Genomic DNA, 25,331 nt, shown 5'->3' on the forward strand with positions numbered 1-25,331 from the left:
GGCCCAGACAGGAGCAACACAGAGCATGTGTGATGCAATCTAACACCACACGAATGAGTGATTTCCAACACACTGCAGAAGAGCTCTTAGGATGCGGAAGGCAGAGGCCCTCCCGGCCACTCTGGTTCATGGGCTTCTTTTCTCCTCCACTTGACCCTAGAGACATCATGAACGCATGCTGGGACCCAGGCAGTGAGGGAAGTGTGGGGGCACAGAGAGGAACATGGTACTGCACCCACCTGGGGGAAAGGCAGCGGGGCCACCCTCCAACAGCTTTCCACTCACTGTGGAAGGGCTGCCTCAGGGGCCCATGCAGCAAGTGTGGAGTAAGGAATGGCTGATTCCACTCTGGGGATGGGCAGCAGCCTGCCAAAGAGCCGGATACGGCCCAAGTGCCTGCACCACGCTCCTTCCTGGTGCAGTCTCGAGATGCAGTGACCGTTTCTACTGACCCCACAGGGTCCACAAGAGAGCCTTCCTTGGGGGTGCAGGCGGCTCCTGTTAGCAAGGATGCCTCAAGCTTCCTCTGAGAACAGAGGCAGGGCTGCCTGAAGAGCAAGGTAGACACTCTGAGGCCCCGCCCCAGGCAGGGGCGGGAAGAGCAGTCACAATTTCCGTCTAGGCAGCTGACCACACTCAGGTGAGCAACAGGCGTGACAGAGTCGATGACAATGAAAGCAAAGCCCCAGAGGTCTGTGGAGCAAGTCTTCTGGGGTACGGAAGGAGACCCAGAGGCATCCTCAGTGGGAAGCTCATCAGCTCTGTCCAAGACCTTTACACACAGATTTCAGAAGCAAAGGTCAAACAAAGTGTAATTATGGCCTCACGTTACACTCCTGGCATGTTCATAGCATGAGCATTTTCTTTCTTCCTCAGGGTGTAACTGACTACAAACCTGGATTCACTTTTTCATTACTCCATGAAAAAAAAAATCAGAAAAAAAAAATCAAAGAAGTTCACCATCCCATCATGGAAAATCCTTTAACAAAAAAAATCTTCATTAAGACAGACAGACAGACAATCCCCCCAACCCCCCGCCACATACAAATGACCCTACACTTCCCTGCTGTAGGGCTGCTCCATGCTCTGACCTCAGCAAGACGACCAGAAGACTATAACAGTCAAAGAAGCTGGTTGCTACTGAACCCTGCCCAGCACCACCCTTCCCTTCACAGACAGGGCAAAGAAAATCACAGCAGGAAACCCTTTTCAAACCGGCCCAGGCTTTGTGATCCCATCATGAAATCCTTTAACAAAAAAAATCTTCATTAAGACAGACAGACAGACAATCCCCCCAACCCCCCGCCACATACAAATGACCCTACACTTCCCTGCTGTAGGGCTGCTCCATGCTCTGACCTCAGCAAGACGACCAGAAGACTATAACAGTCAAAGAAGCTGGTTGCTACTGAACCCTGCCCAGCACCACCCTTCCCTTCACAGACAGGGCAAAGAAAATCACAGCAGGAAACCCTTTTCAAACCGGCCCAGGCTTTGTGAGTGCGGTCTGGGTGGTTACTACAGTGACAGAGGGCACCAGAGGGTGAGGGCGGCATAACACACCGGGAACCCAAGGCCCTGGCCATGCCTGTCCCTCCCCAGACTTCAGTTTCCCGTCTATATAAACTGGTGGGGGCTCACCCACAATCCTGACAAGCATTTCCATGTCTAACTGTTAAACAGCTCATGATCTAACACTAGTCATATGGGAAAATCACTCACATGTACCAAAGAGTGAATGTTGAAACACACTAAATGGCCTTTTTACTCTTTAGGGCTATGATTTACACTGATATTAGTACTGTTGTTGCATTTTATTTCTTAAACCTTCATTTTTGAAAGTGATCTGATTGAAACAGATAAATTAAATCCTGCCTGTGGGAAGGCGGAAGGGACAGCACTTTGCATTTCTGGCTCTGTACCATTTATTAGCGACTGAAATGTACTGACTGTTCTTCAGATTGTGTAGGGAACGATAAGAAATAAAACCCAGAGACACAGTGAGGCCGAGAACCTCCTGGCCCCATGTCTGGGCAGCCCTAAGGGTAAGGTGGGTCCTCCTGTTTTCCCAGCTGGGTCCTTAGGTGTGGGGCACCGTGCCTGAGAGCAGACTCCTGGTGAGGTCAGATCTAAATTCGATCCCTTCCCCGCCCCCTATACAATGGGGAGTGCCTATCTCTTGGGTTGTAGGCAGAACTCAAGGGGTGGGGGAGGCAGCAGAAGCTGGGTCCTCAGCAGCGTGAGTGGATGAGGCTCACAAACGAAGGACTCCGGGGAGCTCTTCTAGTGCTCCCTCAAGCCGAGTGACCCTGTCCAAGGGTCATGTCTCCCTGACCACTGCTATCATCGCAGTGAAGTTTCCAGGGTGAATACTCTTCCGTCTCAGTCAGCATCAGCCACCCCTCTTGGTTTGCATCTTTTCTGTCTTAAACCGACCGCTGCCTAATTCAGCCTGTGACAGGCGAAGTAACTCTCCTGTCACAATTATTTGACACCTACAGAGCCACTGACACATGATAAATCTGCCTATTCCAGAATGATGTCACCGGAGCTACAGAGGAGGAGGAGACGGGGAAGGACGAGGACAGCGTGCTAGAACTGGGCCACCTGTTTTGGCTCTGGAGACGGACCTTGATTTGGTTCTTTAATCTGCGCAGAGGAACTTTGCTCAGACAGGGCCGTGGAAGCCTCAGGATCTGCTCCAGCCTCTGGATCCCTCATAAAGGACAGGAGGAAAGCAACTCCTTTTCCAAAGCACTGAAGAAATTGGGCCCAGTAGTTAGAACCGAAGACTTTGTTTATACATTAAAACATTTTACCCTTCATTTGCACCTAGAATTCATTTTGGGGGGGCACTGGAGATTGAACTCGGGTCCTTGAGCTTGCGAAGCAAGCGGCAGAACCAACGAGCTAAATCCCCGGCCCTAGAATTCATTTTTTTTAACATTAATAAATTGATAGGGGTTTCATTTCACTTAGCCCCAAGAGGATCTTAGCCACATTTTTAAAAAATCAGGAGTGAAAAATCATCTACTGTTAGTGGAACAAGGGGCTTGTGAGGATATAGGACCAAATTCCAGTATTTCACAGACGAGAGAATGGACCAACTCACCTTGGGACACACAGCTCAGATGCACGAAAGCTGTCCCAAGTCCCACTCCATGCTCCTCCTACCACACCGTGCATCCCCAAGGTTTGGGATATACTTAAATATACCGGTATATATTTCAGTGTCAGTATATACACTGATATGTACTTAACATTTCACAAATCAAAAAGTTCCAAAGCCAAGCAGGTCTACTGCTCATCAGCACTGGGTTTTTCTTAGTCCCCAGACACTTGGAAAATAAGCAGACCATATTCAGGAGGTCTACAGGCAGTAGTACAAAGATCAAGCTGTACTGGAGGCTACTGGGAATTTATAAAAATGAAAACAAAAAGCTACAAAGCTCTATGAAAGTAAACCCACAGGCAAGTTTCTAGAACAAATGTCCACCCCTAACTCACAGGGTGACGGCCGTCCCCTCACAGCCATTCAGTGTGCAAGGCTGACAAGTATCCAGACACCATCAAGGTGCAGGGAGACGCCCTCCCTGCTCATATGAACAGGGACAGGCTTTAAATCCTTTGCCTTACACACTCTAGAGAACTTTAGAGCTTTGTTGTGCAAGTTTCTTTCTGAAAATTTAAGAAACTATTCTCAGTGAGTCTGGGTGGAACTAGGCATTAGGACACGCCCATTATCTACAAGGAACGACGGCTCGAACTGCAGTGTACCCTCCAGAATCTGGGAGGGCTCAGGGACTGTGCTGTGCAATCTGTTCAGGCTGTGGAATTTCTGGAAATGCTCCAGGACGGACCCCTGTGCCTAACATGAAGGGGCACTGAGAAAGGTGCTGGGGGCTGCTGAGGTGGAGACGATGGTGCCTGACAGATGGCAGATGACCCTGTGCACTGTGGACGATCTCCCAAGGCCCTTGTGGCACAGGTAGCCTGGGCCAGGCCCCACCTGGAATGCTCTCCGGGACTATGGCCACATGTCTCTCTGTAAGACTGTTTACTGGGCCTGGATGCCACACAAAAGTAACTGGAAAGGAAAACACACTGTTTCTCACATCAGTGTCACAACTACAGTTTTCACCAATGTATACAGATTTCTCTACCTACTGTCCCTCTTAATGGATAGCAGAAATCTCAACCAATCCTGCCTGGCTTGTGAATTCAGAGGCAAGTCAACACACACACACACACACACACACACACACACACACCCACACACACACATTCATGCAGGCATGCGTGCACATGCACACAGGAAAAGAGAGAATGAGAGAGCAACTATGTTCAGGTCTAAGCAGGCAGCCTCAAAACAATGTCCACCACCAACAGCCATGCCAAATCCCCAGAGCAATGTCTTTAAATGCTGGAGACGAATGAGGTCCAAGACTCCTGAAGAGACACCAGAAAAGCTTGGTGTGCAGTGTCAGATGATACAGGAACAAATGCCTCTTTCTGCTTCTACTTAGCTACCTAATCTGCAAAATGAGTTGTAGGACTACATCATCTCTAAGATTCATCTACCTCTGACCTGCTATGACTGCAAGAAAGCAGAAACACCCAGGAGCTTTCCGGTTTTACACAGCATCTAGGGGATTTGCCCTGCATTCTCTGAGCCCCACCAGGTGACAAGGGATCAGAAGTACCCTCAGGAATGTAGCCAGGACTCGACCTGTCCAGAATTGACTCCAAGGCCCCTCTGGGCTGACTACTCCAGGGAATGGAGCACAGCCTTGGGAAGAGCAGCTCCCAGGGACCCTGGCAGCCCCAGGAGACGCTGGTTCATGTAGTCATGGAGACACAAAGGGAAGTTGTCACATGTCAAATGGAGCCCGGGCTCCCACCAGGGCAGGCTCATCCACAGATAGGCTGGGCCTCACTCATCTGTTCTACTCTGCAGGACAGGCTTTCCTGCATCTTAGGGATTTCCTGTAGCATTTCTTCCATGTGCCAGCAGCCTAAACCATTTTTCCCTTCCAAGGAAGGAAGAGGGGGCGCTGCTGCACAACCAAGCAGTGGCAGTCAGTGCTGCCTTCTCAGTAGACAGCGCATCTGAAACCAAGATCTTGTGGTTTCAGTTTATTTTCACAGCCATGACACAACATGCCTGCAAGCCCACAAGGACACAGATATCCTGGGCAGACATGTTCACGCGCTATTGATGACATGCTTAGCTGACACCAGGTAGCAGGCTCTCTTTGCTGTAAGGCAGCCAGGCTCTTCTTGGAGAACGTGGGGTTAAGGCCGGAACAAGGTTTCCATGTCCAAAACAATAACTGGGCTCAGACTGCAACACTCCGTCTGAACACCGACGAGGGAGGCACCAAATCCACATCGGGGCACTGCCCCACTACACCAGCAGGGTCAGGGTCCTTCTCTAGAGCCTTCGGGCACTGCAATTAAAGGCTACTCCTACTCAAAATGAAGTTAGCTTCGTGACAATAATAGGCTGCTTCCTCTGCCTGAAGATCTCAGGAAAATAATGGAGATGCCTGAAACAGTCACAAGGCCTAAGCCTTTACTCAGAAGGGTAGGAGAGCATGCATGTGCATTGGCAGGGGCCGTTTGTCCCATTTAATCCGGCAACAGGAAGTACTCACCTTGTTTTTACAACTCACCCAGAGCTGTATTTCTAAAGCAGTTTTTAATGACATTTTTATTCTGCTCTTGACAGCACCTCCCGCTTAGCTGAAGCTCATCCTCCTGGTGGGGACCCTTGGGAACTACAAGCCCAGTCTCTTGTTCACAGGCACTGTAAACGCTACAGCTAAGCGAGCCAGCCCATCACTGCCCCTGCCCAAGCTCCAGCACGCTCATTTTCCTGCCACTTCTCAGAGCCACAGTGTGCGGCACACGCCCTCTGACAACCCTCCCTTCCTTCCCTTCTTTCAGGCTTTCTGTGAGACAGGGACTCCGCTACCACCCCTGGTCAGACCATTCATGGATCGCTCCAGGCCACTTCTCTAACCTCTGAGCTCCCGCATTCCCAGGTGCGGCAGAGGATACTTAAAGAAACAAACAGCCAAAAACTTTGGAATCTGTCCTTTGCTTCCCTGGCTTTGTGCCCCGCAGTGTGAATGTTCTCAGGGTCCCTCCTGGTGACAGCACTAGGCTTGACGGAGTCAGTATACCCCGGCAAAACTTTGTGTCATGGTCCACCCACAATGGCAACCTGAGCAGAGCAGGGTAGGGAGCCTGTTATTGGCATCATGCGTGTCCACAGGGAGATGGTCCTGCCTGCTCGGTCGGGACTTGTGATAAGGGCTATGGCCAGCATTATTTCAGGATATAGCTTGAAATGTAATGATTTTTCCACATGAGCCTATTCTCACTTGTACAGCCAAAAATCTTTGCATCCCAGAAATCTATTTTTAACTTCACTCTTGAAGCCACTTGAAACCACTACTAGTTTTAGCATGGTCCTGGGCAAACCAGCCAGAGACTGGAAGAGCAAGAAGCCATTTAAAACATGAAGGCTGAAAAAAAAATCAATCAAATAATATTACTGGAATTTCTAAACAGTTTAAATTTTAAAACATCATTCGTGGAGAAGTGTTTAAAGAGTCTGTCTTCCGGTCTATGAATATTCATACGGAATCAAATTTTCTGAGTTGGTTCAGCTGCTTCTTTATAAGGTACAGTTCAGACAAAAAGGAAACTGCAATGTCATCTTGGTAAAAACACATACTTTAAGGAAAGGCAAGAAGAAAACAGCATGACCAAGTTTCAAAGAAATCAAGCAGTTAAATATAGGCATCTTCCAAACACACCACATGGCACATGCATTTCACACGATGCCTATGTGAAAAGAAAAGGCACCAGAGACGGTGGGCAAAGAGTCTTCTGAAGAAAAAATTCCATTTCAGTAATTTACCGTGATCTTTAGCCCTGCGTTGGCGAAAGCAGCAAAACTTCCTTTTCTTCTTATCCTCTTTTAGCAAGTCGGCCACTGTGACTCCTTCAGGTTGAACACATGCAATTTCATTACCATACAGCAGAGGGCAGCAACAACAATGCAAACAAGAGGTTCAAGGCAGTAAGGCTGTCTGAGCCCAGGCTCAAAGGACTCTGACCCCTGACACACACACACTTCTACAGTTCAGGGTAAGGGACAGTCACCTGCTACAGCCACTACACAAGCACAAATCTTTACAAACCTGTCCTAAATAAACAACCAACTAACCGACACTAGAGAAAGGTTAGCCACGTTTGGTCTCCCATCCAAGGCTGGTAGGGAAAGGGCACTTCAGGGGCCCTAGGTACTGGCAGGCAGGGTGATTCCACCCAGTACTGCCATCTGGGTCAGGAGAGGTGGAAATAGAAAGGTGGGCTTTGGATTCTGACAGCCTCAGTCTAATCCCAGCCCCATCACTTACTGACCCACCATGAACATGGTACCTTAGTTTCCTCACCTGTAAACTGTTAATAACAGCTGGATGTACACACATTCCACAAAGCTGTTTTAAGAGGTAAATAGTAGATAAGGTACAGTGAAGCCTCGGTTCACGAACACTTCTGGTTGCTAACAACTCGGTTTGCAAGCAGAAGCATTTGGCAAAATTTTGCTTCTGTTCACAAGCTCCCCATCAGGGGGTGAGCATGACCTTAGACATCTTCCCTGCATGAACACAAATGCGGCCATCTTCTCCAGAGTCATGGAACAAATTAAGTTCATGATCTGAGATACCACTGAATAAGCACCGCTCTTGGCTTTGGCAAGGCACGGCCAAACATAACTTGTTGTTACTAGTACAGCTCTCCTACAGCCATTCGATTGTCAACAATAACTTTCTCAGGCCAGGGATTTGGATCAGGGGCACTGCGCCTACCTCACAAGTGCAAGGTGCTGAGTTCAATCCCCCATACCAAAATAATAATAATGATAATAACTTTCTCATACGTGGGAGAAACACTACACTTGGTACGAGGTACAGAGCGGAGGGCAGAAGCCCACCCCATGCCTCCTCCCATGGCACTCAGGGTCTTGTGACAGTGACCAGGTCATCACACAAGGGCAGAGAGGCAGCTCTGACCGCGGCAGGAAAGAATAGGTCATGCGCTGTAGACTGTCACTCCGCCACAGCAGTTTTTAAAAATGGCAATTTATTGAAAATGGCTAAAATTTTGCTTTAAGAGTACGGAGAGATGTCTTGTGAATAGTTCAAGGAAAAAGACACGTACGGGACATGCGGTGGTGGGAGCCGATCAGCACACTATCTATGCAAAGCCCTACACTCTCATGTGCAGAGAGTGACATGGGAAGGAAGCAGCCCCGAACTGCCAAGTCTGGCCCCCTCGGAAGAGAAGGAACAGAGCACTGTATACGATTTGAATTCTCTGCGGAGGCAAGCTCTGCTTCTATAACTAAATATATTAAAGACAAATAAGCAACAAAAACAGCCTTGACCGGAGACCGCCAACCCGGCTGCATGCTCCGTCTCATTTCTGTGGGGAGATAACAGCCCCTAAGCCCACCTCCCATCAGCTCTCAGAAGGCTTACAGAAATGGTGGACGGAAGACGCCTCTAAAAACGGGCACTTGATGCCAGCCCAATACAGAGGGTGCGGCTGGGCTTCTGACACAGCCGCCGGCCACTGACCCTGGCTCTGTGCCCCCCGCAGGCACACAGCAGACTCTCCAGTGACGGCCGGCGACTGGGACACATGTGTACCCTATGCCGCTCACACTGCTGCTGTTTGCTTTATAGCCTTTAGCTGAACATTTTCAGTTTTGAGCCTGTGCTACGAGGTAGTTTAACTGTAATGAAAGCAGTTTTACAAATCAAATTTTAAAAATACAATCTTTTCACAGAAGACCAGCCAACGGCCTTGTGCTTGCAAAGAGCTATGCCATCCCCGGTTTTCTGTTTATGCCTGAAGCAAACACTGCAGGAAAGGACACCCAGGTAGCACAGGCGAAACACACAGCGGGGGCGACCCGGAGCACCATGCCTGAGAGCTGAGAGGCTACTGGAGTCGTGCGAGGGCCGCGCCCACAGCCTCTAGGACCACCGAGGACTGGAGGACGGGCAGAGCCAGGGCTTCAGGTGCCCTCTCTTCCTTGGGCATTAAGGAACTCCATTCAGAGGGATCACTGGTTGTTTCTGTTCCCGCAATGAAACTGCCCTGCTTTTCGGAGGGGGTCAGAATTTTAGAATGAGCTTCCTTTAAGGAGATTTTATTATTTTTAATGCTATTTTTTAAAAGACTAATCACTGACAATGCGAAGAGTCTAAAATAGAATTTCAGGCTTCCAGATTTTAATGGCCCTAGAAAAACTCCATTGTTAACTCAGAAGCAGCTGCATACGTCTAAAAAAATTATTCTGAGATTTGGCAGGGTTTCTTAAGAAACTTGAAGCTCAGCAAAAAAAAAAAAAAAAAAAAAAAAAAAAAAAAAAAAAAAATTAAATAAATTATTCTTGAAAAATTCCCCAAATGCTCAAGAAATAACTCCCAAGGGACTCTTGTCCATTCAATTAATTGTGCAGCATTAGCTTTCTAACAGCAAATTTATGGAACTGACATTTTAAGCAGTCCAAGAATGCACGAAGTGAAGCTCCCTGGCACCACCGGCACCCGACAGATCGGTTAGGAACTAACTGCCTCTCCTCTCCTCGGAAGTGAAAGCCTGGGCCAGTGGGATATCCACCAACAAAAGCGTTCTGCTGCTTGGGAGTTCCCAGTTTGAGTTATACACAGGAGCCCCAGGGAGCTTAAAAAAGAGCCAGCCCTGGCTCTCATCCAAGAAGGAGCCAGAGTCTCCGAGGGTGGAGTGCGGCATTGGAAGGGCTCAGGCTCCCCAGGTGACTACTGTACAGCCACAGCTGGGCACCCCGGCTGCCGCAAGTGGCGTGCAGCAGGTCAGAGAAAAGATAATGGGAGAGAGCCTCTGCAAGTACTTCCTCGACATGTGTTCCGACAGTCAGCATGGAAAAGTAGACGGGGCTGAGAGCTGCAGATCTGCGCCACCTTATCTCAGAGGTGACCCAGTGAGCAGGCTTACTTTTCATCCATACATGAGAAACTCACAGTTTGAGCAAAAGGGTCCCTGTCCTGAGGACTGACGAGGGAGTCCTCACCCCGAGGCTGGATGCGAGGCTCAGCCAGAACTTCAAAAATCTCTGCTTAGGCCAGGTTTCCCTGGAGTCAAACAATGGAGCATCCTCAAGTGCTACTACAGCTATGGCAACTCCTACTGGTTATCAAACCCCTGACCTTTTCAGTGGCCCCGTGGATATATACCTTTATTACCTTCTTATAGAACAAGAGCATAGGACTCTCAGATACCGGGTATTTGCCAACACTGAAGACCACATTCCAAGTCACAAACAGTCAATTCCAGAGGAAGGGCATCAAAATGCCTTGCAGTTCAAAGCCTTTTGCCTCTTCTGAGCTCACAGACACTTGCAGGTAGGAATGACTTACCCACTCCCACCCCAGCTCATCTAAGTGAAGCTTCAGTCATCACAAAGGGCTTCTTCTCACACAGTCACTTAATTTCTCAGTGCCTAAGAGCAAACTGCTTGCCTCACACCCAAGGCCGAGTTGAAAACGGCCATCAGTCAGACTGGCATGGCGACCCGGTACAGATGAAGTCAGGAGGCCCGGGCACTGTACCCCCCCTTCCCTAGAGACACACAGGAGCTGGGCTGGGGTGTGAAGCACGTGTGGTGGATCTCACACACACGGGGAGGATGCCGACACCACAGCAAGCACTCTGGCAACACCCTCATTTTGGCTGCCTGCTAATCAGATACATGGGGATAGGTGCCGGCCAGGCACGCTCAGGTGATAGGGCCAGGACTGACAGGCGAGGGGGGACTGGCTGAACCCACTCCTCCTGGTGTTTTGGCTGTGACAGGAACAAAAGACTGGCCACCAAGGGAGGCCTGAGGAGCCCCCATCGTGCTGACTTCTCTAGAATGTCTGGGCTGCTAAGGTGTATATTCGGGGAAGCTCCGCTTCTCATCAAGAGGAGATCTGGGGCTCTCTTCTTAAATCAGTTAAATCTCAACATGGCTCCCAGAGCCTGGGATTTATGCCGTTATTGAAATCCTAATCACTGAGGCTCTGGCAATCTGATGACTTGGGAAGTCTTGTGAGTCTTGCTCCCCAGGAAACCCCAGCAACTCGCAAAAAGAGCTCTCTAAAGAAGAAGGGTGAGCCAAAGAAGTATTTGCTACACTGGATCAAACACTAGGCTAGGTAATCATTTTGAGTCACACAACAGTGTGCATAGTAGAAACCATAATGCTGATGTTTCAAAGACATACTACAGCTTTATGGGCTTGGGAACTCCAGTAACAGAGTTAATTCTGGAGATCTACAGCTTTAAAAAGGGCTTTGTTTCTTTCACTGATGTTATTATAAACAACACATTTAAGGGCTTTAAGTATCTGTCACTTTCTGCACCTTCTCCGAGCCCTTTCCTCATCTTGAAGCCACCACACCCTCTGTAGCTACTGGATGCCCTTTCCTTAGAGCTCAGCGAGAATGCTGTCTCTTCCATGGGGCCTTCCTGTGTCCCAACCATCCACTCACGCCCTTTAGCCAGCATCACTCTGTCCTTCTGGATTCACACAGCAAAGTCCTCCATTATGATGCCATCTTTTGCAGTCTGTCTTACACTCAGCCACTGCCTTCTGTCTTCCCTCCAGGGTAACTTCTCTGAAAGGCACAGGCATTGGTCTACTCATGCCATAGTCAGGTTCTTTATAGACAGTGGCAGGACCCAGGAGATGCTTGGGATCAGATGAAACAGTGAACCCTTAAGACCCCCAGAAAGCTTCTCCATTCCAGTGAAATCGCTTCTCAAATCACGGACCATGAAAACAGCTCTATAACATCTGACATAAGTAACAACAGATTCTAGGTCGCTGATGACTCTTCTAGAGATGGAGCAATAAAAAGATAGGCCACCAGCCTGCAAGAGGACCTCACTCAGTTCCCTGGGACACATCTAAACCAGCAAAGAAAGGTGCTCTCCAAGAAAAAGAGGTATCACTTCCTCTGGTTTACCCCATAGGCAGGGCTTAGGAGGGAGAAGTACAGGGTCACTGGGCCTCCACAGGTCAGCATCCAAGCTGCAATCTGCAAATGACAAGGAGCACACTGGGTAGGCATCTCTAAGCTGCACCTAGATGTCTTGTTGCCAGCAACAGGGCCAGTTACAGACGCCCTGAGAGGACCACAGGGTTCAGGCTGGCTCGGTCACCCACGTAGAACTGTGCTGAGAATGCGCCGGTGCTCTTCTTACTCTAATCACCTAGCAGATGCATCACCGACTGTGGAACTCAAATGGCCATTAATCAGCTCTGATCACACAGTCAACAAACACACTCAGCTCTAGAAAGCCTCCCACTGTCTCTGGGCAGTGGTTTCCTAATCCTCAGGTGCTGAAAGCCCTCACCTCTTCCTGAGCCTGGGAAGGTTCAGGGTCAGAAAGCTGGAGGGTTAGACTCTTCTGAACCTCATCTGCACACAGGCTTTACTCAGGAAGCCACAACACAAAATCCTCCCTCCCCTTGACAACACAGACTCACAGGAGTCCTAGTCCCAGAAACGCACAGGCCGACCCAGTCAAGAGTCCTTTGTACTATGCACGCGTCCCTCCAGCCTGGGCCTCTACACACTGCTGCCTGCTAAGAGGTGCAGATCTGACTTTCCCACCCTTCCTACTACAGTGCTAACCTTAACCTTCACACGCTCTGTGCTCCTGCCCAAAACAGGGCCCTCCCGTCCTCCCTGAGCCTGACCCCTGCTCACCTCATGCCACTCTGTTGAGTCAGGTTTCTCCCAGTACCAACTGTCATAACTCAAATCTATCCATCCTTCAAGATGCAGCTCAAATTCCCCCACCCACGGGAGATCCTCCTCCCAACTCCTACAGCAACACTGCCTCTGTGTGTGCCCCAGGACTTCGATTCCTTATGCTGCATTTACTTGTGAGCAGGGCTGCCCTTCCTAGAGAGGGAGTAGACCACAACACCTGAGGGCTCTGCATGGTGGGACTCAGCAGCTTCTACAGGCTTCTCCCTGGACGTGGACCCTTGAAATATGTTCCTGCTCCTTACTACCAACTATTCCACATTTAAAACAAACACAAGCATTGTAGTCAAACACAATGCTGGGTTTCACTTTCTACCTTTACGGGACACCCAAGTGGGACCAGAAAGAGTAGCAGAACTGCAGGAAAAGAAAAAAGTTCACAGGAAAAGAAATACTGTGACTGACAGTGGCAATTAGTTCCAGTGGCTGACCAACTATCACGCTATGACTATTGCAGAAAGTACTGCAGGACACCCAATGTCACAGCGTGGGGTTCCAGGCAGGTGAGCTTGGTTGCAGAGCAACCATCACTGCCTCTCAGGCATTTTAACAACTGCATAGCATGGTGAGCAGGTTTCTTCCCAGCCCCCGAGGGGCTATGCATTTAGCTTTGTATGGGTAGCACAGGTGGGAGCCACCTTAGGTCAATGAGAGGGCAGGGAGGCCCTGCTCTTCCAGTTCTTGTCCTATAACACTGGGGTGAAGAAACTTCCTCTCCAGTAGTCTGGGACGAATGCAGGCATTCACTGAATTTCTGAGGCCCACGGTACAACTGTCTAACCCTCCTCAACTATAAAACCCCCTTACTTTAGTAAGGAACCCAGGAACCCAGAGTTGGCATAAAAACACCTGCGCTCTCTGTGCCAGGGACAGGTAGGAGGCGAGGTCGCTAAGACGATGTCACGCTCCCCACAGCCTCAGCAGGGCACCTGCAGGGCCCTGGGTCTGTGTGGTCAGGGCGAGGAACAGCAGCACCTACTATTGCGTTTGCCTTCTTCTCCACCCTCCTCCTCGTTCTCAGGATCAATGTCTTCTGCCTGAGTGATCCAATCCAAGTAGCCCTTGAGGTCCTCTTCCAGCTGCTGTTTCTCCCGTAGCTTCTGGAAGTCTCCCCGTGCTTTAGCCTTCTCTCTTTCCTTTGAGAACTCTCTGAAGGAAGCAAAGAGAACAAGCAGGTGTCAGGACATCCCTGGGGGCCTGCATCACAAGCTGTCTGGCCTGCTGCACAATGGCTTGTGGCAGGACACACAACACTGACTTTAGCCACATAAGCACAACAAGGGAGCCACACACATATACAGGATAGAACACAGTGTCTCCGTAAGCAAGACTGTGGGGGTCAGATGTGCAGAGGCCACACCAACACACATGCATAATATGTTAGGAAATGGGCTGCCTTCGGGGTGACAGACATCTAAAGGAGCCCAAGCCAGAAAAACCATGTACTACCACGGTGGGCCACTGACACTTGCCTCACCTCAGAGATGGCCCTCCTTCCCCAGAGCCTCTCCTGATACCTGGCATCGCATTTCAAAGAGGAGGTTTCCAAATGGTCACACTGAAGTCAAACACAGTGCCTGACCTGGGGCTTCTTCAACGCTTGTGGATAAAACTCTGCATTCATATCCTGTGCTGATCCCTTTGCCAAAGCCAAGAGTCCTGAAGGGGGAGTGGTCTTTGGTCCTCCCCAGTGCCCACGACAGGCATCTTTTCCCAACCCCTACAGCTTCAGGCCAGAATGGACAGGGTCTGGCAGACCCATCCTTACAACCCAGTTCTCCCTTCCCTGCAGGAATGAGTCGCAGTAAGGAACTACTCCTTTCCTTCACCCTTGCTTCTTCCCATGATCTTTCCCCAAAAGTCTTTGCTGCAGGAGGGGAAGAGGCAGTATAATTTGTTGCCCACTTATGGGAACACCTGCCCTGGAAAGGCATTGGCAGACATGCAAATGTTCCCAACTGTTCACTGTTTACTCTGCCTTCTGCATCTACAACCCTGTATCTGTGTATATATATAAAATCCCACACTCATTCAGGCAAGTCTGAGAGTCAGGTGGACAATTACCCAATTTTTATGTACGAGGAACCATCTGCATTTCCAACTATCAACTGTTACAGGAGCCAAGATAGGTGAGATACAGATTTAGAAAGCACAACTGAAAAGCTTCTGGGAAAGCAAGTGAGGTCACAGGCAGGGAACGTTCTACACCCAGACCCCTTGATTCTGACAGCTGTCGTCCTGCCCGCTGACCTTCTGATTCAGAGCCAGCACATCTCCTTTCCAGGCACCTAATGACTGACAAGAGAGGAATGACCTGCTTTTATCAAGCTAACCACATCCTCTCTCATCATGCCCTCAACTCCAGACCCTCGAGGGGCTGAAGAGACTTGAAACCCAGTGATATCAACACTCTGGGCAAGAAGCTGGCTCCTTGCTAAGGCATTACCACCTGCCCACAATGAGAAACGACCCTACCCACTGTCCCTAAATAACCCCACCTCTCAGACCCCCACCTGATCCCTGGACCTGGTAAGGCTGCTCCATTTCCACTCGCCCCTGGGACATCAGGGAGGAGGAGAGGCTGTGGGTGTCGCGGAGGCACTCACAGAAAGCCGACTCAGGGGCTGGCAGGGGAGACAGGAGCTCTGCCCTCCCAGGAGAACACTGTCCTGCCTCAGAAAGACGGGTCTTGGAGGGCTGAGAGTTGCTGCTCACACAAACCACACCGAGAACAGTCTAGGGGTTCCAGACCTTCGAGGAGTCCTGAGATACAGGAAATGCAGAGTGCATTCCTGGGTAAGTTCACCAAACTACTTAGAACTCTGAAAAAGTCACACTCAATTCAATCAAGAATTACATCTCTGCGCAACTTGGGAGTATCATGTGTCCACAGGAAGGCATGCTGTATAACCTCGTCTCTTAAACATGCTATAAAGAACAAGCAGACCTTCAAATCTATTGTTAAAATGTTTTAATTCTGGACTCAGCATATAAATGTAGAGGATTAGATATAGACAGGATATTCTTATGTTGGATTCAAATCTGATCTGAGCTCTTAAAATAGCAAAGACAGTGAAAGAGTTACCCTGTGAAGCTTAAGAGCCTCATAAAATAAAATTTTATCATATTTTATTTGTTTACATTAGAACTATAAAAATCTATCTCTAACAAGCTGCAACTGTTGCACATTTTTGGCTATTGGAACAGTTAAGCAGGCATAAGTAAAACCCGACTGACTAGGACTAAAATTCATGAATTAAAAAAAACTGCTAAGTCCTTATTTATGACCCACTCATTTAAAATAATGGTCACTATTACAAAAGTTCACATAACAAAGCCGTTTATATAGACCCTCTAAATTGATTTCAGACAATTCTCAGTGGCATTGATACCTACCAGACAGATAACATGGATGGATTTGGACAGAACTGGGATTTACATGGAACAAATCTCTTGTTGACTACAGGACAGGATGGAGGAAGGGTACAGGAGGCGGTGGCCTATATGGTAAGAAAAGGTGCCTCCTCAGTCCTCCTAGACCACCTGGGCACTGAGTCTGAAGACCTGGATTCTAGTCCCAGCTCCAAACTTTCTTTTCTGAGCTTCCATTTTTTTTTCTTACCTGCAAAACAGCATACTTGTTCTGTTTCACATGAGTTAAATAAGACATTCAGTAAGGTGATACTTGAAAAAAACCACAAAGCACTGTACAAACTTAAAGTTCAAATGTATGATATTTAGTCACTTGGTCTAGGCAGAAGAGAGGAATAAGGAAAAACATAGGTGACTGGAAAAGCCTTCTCAAATTCCAAAGGGAGAAAATGAGGCACAGTTCTGGATGCACTCTGAGCTGCTACAGATCCCAGCAGACACACAGGCAGACATATGGGATCCAAGGGCTCAGACTACGATGAGGCAGATACCACATCAACGCTACACCACTTCTCCGCTGAGAAAACCCATGCCTGCCACAACAAACCCTCAGTTTCGGAAAATCTTCCTGGAAGTCCCCTGCATCCTGTCTGTACCTCAGTGAATGACTAAAAGAAGTTACTCCTCTTGCATAGGACTTCATGATCTTCTAAGAAGCCCATCACTAAGATATTATGTGTATATTTTGGAGAAGGTTCCTGTGCTGATGAAAAGAATATATATTCTGTTGTTGAGTGGAATACTCTGTAGATATCTATTAAGTACATTTGTTCCAAAGTTTGGTTCAGCTCTGATATTTCCTTTTTGATTTTTTTTTTTCTTGGTCTAGGCGATCTATTTGTAACACTAGGGTATCAAGGTCCCTGGTAATAGCTGTGTTGCTATTTATCTCATCACTTTATGCCCAGTAGCACTTGTTTTATGAAGTTAGGCATGTCAGAGTTTGTTGCATATTTGTTATCTCTTTCTATTCAATGATATCCTTAACCAAATGTAGTGACTGTCTTTGCCTTTTGGTTTGAAGTAGACTTCGTCTGAAATTAGGATAGTGACTCCTGCTTTCTTCTGGATTCCTGTTGCATGCAATACTGTGTTCCATCCCTTGATTTTGAATCTTTAAAATTTTCAATTAAGTGTTTCTTGTATATTGCATGTCACTGGGTCTTGTTTCTTGATCCATTCTGCCAATCTGTATCTTTTGATTGTGGAATCAAGACCATTCACACTGAAGGTTATTACTAAAAGGTACTAACGTGTTCCTCTCATTGCACCATTGTTGATTTCCTCCCCCACCCTCTGCTTTACCGCTCACCCTGTCTTTTGTTTTCACTGTTTGATTTATTGTCATTATTGGTATTATTGCCTATTTCTAGGAAAGCCTTAAGATTATTTGGTAGTGCTGATTCTATAGTCAGGAATTTCTTGAGAATTCCATGTCATGGAAATACTTTATTTTTCCATCAGTTTTGAAAGAAAGTTTTGCAGGATATATAAGTCTGGGTTGGAAGCTGTAATCTTTTAGGGCTTGAAAGACTTTATCTGAATTTCTCTTGGCCTTTATCATTTATGTTGAGAAGTCTACTGTAATTCTAATGGGTTTACTTTAATAAGGCGTTCATTGCTTTTCTGTAACAGCTTTTAAGATTCTGTCCCTATGCTGGATTCTGGGATTTTGACTAAGATGTGTTATGCAGAGGTTCTCTTTTGATCATGACCATTTGGGCCTCTATATGCCTCACTTATCTGTATATTTGTTTCCGTACATTTGGAAAGTTTTGTTATTTCAGTCAACAGGTTTTTTAATGCCATTTGTGCTGCTTCTGATTTTTCACTTATTCCAAATACTCTTAAATTCATCTTCTTTTCATCATCTAGCAGCTGCTGGATCCATTTTTCATGTTCTCTTGTTTTTATCTCTGAATAGGTCTCTGACAGCAGCCCTGCCTTCTAGTTCTGACGCTCTTGTTTTCACACTGGTTGCTACTGTTGCCCATACGTTCAGTGGAATTTTTAATCTCCTGTATTTCTGGTTGGAACCTTTTCGAGGACTCTTATTGTTTGCTAAACTGGACATTCATGTTTTCTGTTTTGTTTAGTTCAGCTGGTTTTTTATTAGTGTCCTCTGGAAGCTCCCTGATTGTTTTATCATATCCATTATCTGTTGAGTTACATCTTGTGGGCCCACCAAAGGCAGAATTATTGTTCTGTTTTTTAATCTTCTCTGTTATCCTTTTGAATAATTTGGTTATGTGGCTTCTGTTTTCCTTCCTCTTATTACCCCATGGACAGGCTTTGTGGGTATTGGGAGTTTCAGGAGGCATTCTGATGCCTTGTCTTCTCATATTTGTATTGTTTTTTTGTTTTTGTGCTGAGGTACATGGGTGCTTACAGTGGAAAGTCTTTGTTGCTAGTATGGTGATCTCCTTAGTTCTTGCCTTTTAGCAATGCATATTAGGCATGGCTAGCTACAGTCTTTTGCCCTGTCCTGAAATCTGACCACCTCCATTGGGGGAGGGGAGGATGCAGTGTAAATGGCCCAGTACCCAGTTTTCTTGAAATGGACCACAGTCATATTACTGATACAAAACTAATCTAGATAGTGGTGTAGAGAGAAAAACCTATTTCTAACAACAACTGTGCGATTCTGACAACAAGCGACAATAATACCATCCAAGATTGGATGTTGACATATCAATTATGTACCACCATTACACATAGAAGAGGTATCTATAATTACAGTATAAACACTAAGACATCAAATATTGACAGATAGTAAATATCCAATGTGACAACAATTCTTCCACTAACAATAGAAAAGAATTTAACAATAACAGAATTAACTATTTAGAGATTAGTAAAGCTTAATTGTTATACCATTACAGATAATGCGGATTGAGAACAGAAGAATGAAAGAATAAAATGTTGAAAAATTAAACAATGAGAGATAAGGGGGAGAGAAAAATGAGACAAAAGATCTTACTAAGGAGTAGAAGGGTATCTATAGAATTAGACTACAGTTAACAGAAAGGAACAAACAAGAAAAAGAAGTTAAAGGGAAAGAAGGGAGAAAAAAAAGAAAATATATCAAGAATAAAAATAATGAACAGGAAAAAAGGAGGGAAAGAAAAAAAAAGGTAAAAAGAACATTCCCCAAATTCCAAGGAGAAAGGAGGAGGAAGGTGGGGGAGGAAGCCCAAAAACATAAAAAAAAATTTTTTTCTCTATTTTTGAATGAGTCGTTTCTTTCCAGGATCCACAGCTTTGGAATCCAGCAATTGATGGTTTTCTTCACCTATCTTTATGACCTATATGTTTATGAGGTTTCCTCCTTTTCCAGAGTCCCCGCTTTTTACCCCAGACTATCGTCACAAGCTGAGGTGTGTCCTTGCTCATGTTTGGAGATGGAGAAAACAATTGGATTTCTTATCTGCGCTGGATATAGAAAGCAGGGTGAAGGTTAAAGCACTTAATGCCAGAACTTTCTGAACCAACTGTTTTCTGGCCTGGCTTCTCACAATGGAAGGCAGGGCCTATGTCTTCCCCATTTGAGCATAACCTTCTCAGGAATTTCTTTGTCTAGCTTGCTCCCCATTCCTGACTGCCTCCCATGGCTCTCACCCAGTCACTGTGGCAGAGTTATAGTGGGAACCCTGAAGTGAAGTTGTTCTAACTGTTCTGAGTCTCAGATTTAAATAACCAACCACTTCCTGAAATGGCACCTGATTAAGCACTATCTGTCAAGATCGTGGGTGCTCTACTACACTTCCTTTCAAGCTGTTGCTTGTCATGTGGAAGAAATCACCTCAGTGCAAAGCCTGCACTGCTTTTGCAGTTCACAATAGCCATGAACTCCTCCCAGGGCTTATACCACTGGGCCAGTCCACTGTTTCTTCTTGGAGCTGCTGGAACTTACCTTGGGTTTACAGAGGCAGCTTCCCTTTCATGGGAGCTGGGGTGAGCTTCCAAATGGCTTTGTTCTTTCCTCTGTATTGTGGTCTGTTTTTCCAAATTCTATGTAATTTATTTTCCTGTCAGTTCCTTCCTGACTCCCTTATCTACTTATTTTTTTCCTCTTCACCAAGTTGTTATTTTCCAAGTATCTGGATTCTGAATCCCAGAACAGCTGAATTTTGTTGCTGATCACTTCTGTATCATTTTCTGGTTCAATGCATGAAGATACTGGTGCATGAATACATGTGTCTATTTAATTATGTGTATGTATATATGAAAACAAATGTATATGTCCTTGTTCTGTCTGTTAAAAGGATTTAGAGGAAACAGACCCTGGCAGGTACAAGCATACTGTACCCACATCTTATCTTCTCATTACATTCCTCATGAAAAGAAAACAGGGGTGTCTAGAGATTTGGCTGACTCCAGAGATAGGGCAGGATAGATACCAGATGAAGAAAATAGGAAATGCTCAAAAAACAAAAACATGGAGACATGCTCTAAGGACAGAGGAGCTCCAGGAACATTTCCTACTGGCCAAATCTGAGAAAATTTGAGTACCAGAATAACTACAGACAGTAATGAATTATGAAATATGTCTTAAAGACCAGTCTAAACCCCTTATGAACAGATATCAAATGAAAAAAATCAAATGAGATAAAATATTAATAGTTGGCAAATTGAGCCAAAGGGTACAAAGATTGCTCTCTGCATTATTTTTGCAACTTTTCAGTATGTTTGAAATTACCTCCAAATGGAAAACATTTTATGCACTTAGAAAAATAACTGTATCAATCAATTATGCAGTTGCTGCTATAGATCCATTTCAGCTTACCAGCTAGATCATAAGGTGCTGGCAAGAATGGACAATGTTGTCCGTTTCTTATGTATTTCTTTCCATATCTCTGTCTCCTCCACAGTGCCCACTTCTAACAGGGATATAAGAAGGATGTGCACCAAAAAAACACATACAATAAATAGTGCTGTACTCTTATTTAAGAGGCCAGAATACATACATCTCTATAGGACAGGAAACCCATGATTGCTGCAATTGCCCAGAAGCATGAAACAGTGTCCCTAGGCCCAGACATGCTGCCTGGAGCAGCCTCCTCCACTAGCATGCCATTTCCCTTATCAATACAGACTGCATGTGATACATTTCTTATCCTTAGAATGTTAGAAATTTTTCCTTTTTAAAGAACAGTTACTTAGTATGGAACCATGACAGCCCAACAAGACCACGACAGTGTCTTCCTTGGATCAGTCTGTACACACCTCACCCACCAAGGCAGCCACAGCAGATCATGGGGCCAGGCAGTTCCGCTCTGCTCCAGGTGACTACTGCGGGGACAGACTTCACCTTGGTGACCCGCTCAAAATGCCTCATAGCTTCTCACCATGGTGCTCAAGAATCACGGTCAAATGAATTCTGGTCATCTCCCAAGCTTTTCCAACTTTACTTACCTACCTTCTAAATGCACGCTTTGTAATTTGGCCACTTGTCTCATTTCGTCCACCCTCAGAGGCTCTGCCTATGGAATTCCATACACTTGAGCAGCCCTCACCACTCCTTCTGAATTCCAGCTTACCTTTCAAGACTGCTCAAGTCCCACCCTTTTGATGATGCAGTCCCTGGCTACCATATCCAAATAGATTCTGCTTGCTTCTGAGTCACAAGAGCACTCTGTCACTGAGCAGCAAGACCCAGCTATGCACATCCCCTCCTATAGATACCACCTTAACAGAGCCCAGTGCAGAGCTTTTGCTCAGCCTCGCCAATCAGTTTCTGCCATGAAGGGAGACTAAGACTACCCTCACTCTTTAGAAACTGAGGTTCAATGAGGTTGGGCACTCAAGCCCATGCAGTTATTGAATCCCCTCCTAAGCACCTCAATATGGGCACACAGGAGGCAAGGGCAGGGGGCAGACGCATGGGTAATGAGGATCAAAAGTAGTTAGAATCAGTCTGAGAAAGGCCTTAAACACAAAACTAAGGAACTTGGATCGCTCCATGTAAGCAATGGAGAACTACAGAAGTTTGATTTGACAGGGTCACCATCAGTTTGCTTTTATATGTGACATGTGACGAGGCAATCAAAGTAAGAAGAAAATGGTGAATGGGGGGAGACAGAAGGTACTCATTAAACACTGGTAATGGCCTGGACTTAACACCAATAAAAATGTGATAAAAGTAAGTTTTCATAAAGTCTTCAGTTTTCCATCACTATGATTTGGAAAAGCACCCAAGAAGCCTGTCATTGCTGACCCAACTATCCCCACTCTGTGGTCACTGTCACCTCCCGTCCTCTAGGTCTGGCACACCAGTGTTGTCATCTCAGCTAGCATGGACCTTCTTTGCCAGGGCTGACTGCTGTCCCACTTGCCTATGTGGACAAGATGGGCTCGATGCAGAAGAGAGTTGGTGCGTGATATCCAAGAGGCTGCTGCATGAAAGAGGCAGACATGCTGTGGGCTCCAGGGACCAGTGGAAGTTTAAAGTCAACAGATTTCAGCACAATGTAAGATGGACATTTCTAACAATCCAGATTCCCCAAAGATGAAATGGGTTGCCTTAGGAAACTCTGAAGAAGTACAGACAGAAGTCTTTGTAGGAGGAGCGAATACCTCACAGGGAAACTGCAGCATAGGATGGTCTACACCTTTTTGGTCTGTCTTCCCTAGACCACAAACAGGCCCTGTGCCACTCCAGCCAGCACTCCAACACACTGCTCCATGCTGTGTCCAACTGGCACTGCTGCTCTCCTCACCCCAGACTCTACAGCTCGTACGGGAAATCAGGATGCAAGCCTGTTCTGAATCAATCCTTTCATCCTTTCTGGTCCCTCCTCTGGGCAGCAGGCTGGCACCCTCTTTGACTTGGTAGACAGGAAGTCTGGTGGCATCAGCACTCAGGAGTCCCAAGGGCTGAGTGATTTCAGATGAAATGGCTGCAAGGGACTTCTGGCCCTAGGCAACGGTACACCCGCAGCCCCACTCACACAGCTCACGGTAAAATCTTCTAGATGGGAAGGATGAATGCAGCAGAATAAGCCCAGCCTCTAAAGCCAGAGCCTCCTGCTTCACCCGTGACTGCACCAGCCTTGGGTCTCACCCAATAACCGACAGCAGCTTCAGCAGAATCAGAGCCTGCACGGCAGGGCAAGTGCCATGGGTTTTGCACGAGAACCCAAGCCTATGCCACGTGCACAAATGGAAGCGCAGATCAAATGTGACTGACACAAATGCAAAGGGAGGACACACAATTAGCTCTGGAAAGTTTTCTCTCTCAAATGCCCTCCAAAATAAACGGGCCATGGAAATCATCTTTAGATACAGGGTTCATTCTTGGTTTGCAATGCTATTTGTTTTAATTGGACTCATATAAATAAAACCTAAACAAACTGTATACTTTGCTATCTACACACACATTCACCAACCCTTCCAACGGCAGGGCAAACAATACTGTCAGGACTCAGATTTCTAGTAAAAGAGAAGCTTCAGAAATTCACCAAAAAACAAAGGCAGAATTTATATAAATGTAAAGAGAAGGGGAAAATTGAAGTAACCCACTGATTTTAATCAGTGCAAGTCAGCTTTCCTTAGATCTAAATTAGTTCCCCTATACAGACACAAAGAAGATGAAAGAGTAACGTGGTTGAAAGAATATTATTACATTTAAATCTAGTTGTTGGAAATCTTAAGTTTTTATTCAAGGAAATTAGGTATTTTGTACAGAATCAGCAGTAATGTTTGTTGTCTCACAGTAAAAAGAACTTTTTAATCATTGGTACTGGTTTAGTTCAAAGTTCATCAAACCACTGTCTTTGTTCCAGTTTTCTCTCGACCATGAAAAGCCAGTAAGCACCAGCCAATGTTCTCTCCGCATGAGGCAAACAGGGTAGGTTGGGGCTGGGGCCTTGGGACTGCAGCACTTGATCTTAAGATCTTCCAGATAATGGCTGTGGAAGAGTAGAAAGCAAACACTAACTCTAACCCTAACCCTGCAGGAGCCACTAGGAGGCACTGGCCATGATGGGAAACTGGTAGGCCAAGAGAAACTCTGGCACAAAAGAAAATGGGAAGCCTTGTTTACACAGAAAATATAGTGAGGAAAAGGTTAACAACTACATTTGAACCCATCAAACCACACCATGGCTACTCTTTCAGAACTCACTATTGAAACAGACGCCATGGTGGATTGTACAGGGATTCAGTGCCTACTTGGAGTTTGGATGTGGTCTGAGATTTTCTCTAAGTGATCCTCCCCTCTTCACGTCCTTCATGCTTTCACTGACATAAAAGTCTGTGAAGATGCTTTTCACAGAGAACAGTTTGCATCTTTTGGGAAGATGAACCATTTTCAAAGTTGGCGTTTCCTGGCTTTTAAGGACTAGGCTGCATCATCTGCCACAAAGAGGAGCCAGGAGTTAGCAGCTGAGCCACAGATACACAGCAAAGTCTGGAACTGTTCCGTGTGGTGCTCGGCCTGGGTGGTGCTCTGGGGACGAAGAAGAGGTGCTGCAGGGCGCCAAATGCCAAGACTTGTGCCTCCCTTGCCTCCTTTCTGACCTCTTCCTTCTTGAAATGACTCTAGCTAACACAAGATCCCTCATTCCCCCATGGCATGGAGCTCTCGTGGGCTCCAGGACACTGTTCCCCACCTAAACTTTATCTGTTCTTCCAGATACCACGCTGGTGGGCTGGGCAGGATGTGAAACTATTTCTCTGAAATCCTTAAGAGTCCCAGAACCCTAGGGTCCTACATTTGTCTAGTTTATTTCACAGCCTTTCAATCCGTTATTTTACATTTTCTTTTACACACCAAACTGTAAGCTCTATGAAATAGAGGCTGCAGCTATCTTATCTTTGTATATTGGCTTCTTATCACAAACCCTGAGCACTGGTAGCTGCTCATTAAGCAGTGGATAAATGCATATTTTTATAAATACGAGTTTTACATTAAGAGATGATCAGATGTGGATATTTGAGCTCTGCATTCTATGTATGTGGCCCACAAGTTGCCACATAACTTTCCATTACTTCAAACAGTACCCCCATAGG

General features: G+C 46.5%; 1 protein-coding gene across 6 annotated transcripts in view; it reads right to left on the reverse strand.

Annotated features, from left to right (window-relative positions):
- Positions 1-25,331, reverse strand: part of Cacna1d (calcium voltage-gated channel subunit alpha1 D) — a 325,064-nt gene that overhangs the window by 86,208 nt on the left and 213,525 nt on the right. For all 6 annotated transcript variants that reach the window (XM_010643039.2, XM_010643036.3, XM_033757092.1 and 3 more), the window contains exon 9: positions 13,867-14,036. In XM_010643039.2, coding sequence (XP_010641341.1) covers positions 13,867-14,036 — 170 coding nt within the window. The remainder of the gene's footprint in view (positions 1-13,866; positions 14,037-25,331) is intronic.

The sequence above is a fragment of the Fukomys damarensis genome, unplaced genomic scaffold (assembly GCF_012274545.1).
Source record: "Fukomys damarensis isolate Sample0158 unplaced genomic scaffold, DMR_v1.0_HiC HiC_scaffold_28, whole genome shotgun sequence".
Lineage (NCBI taxonomy): Eukaryota > Metazoa > Chordata > Mammalia > Rodentia > Bathyergidae > Fukomys > Fukomys damarensis.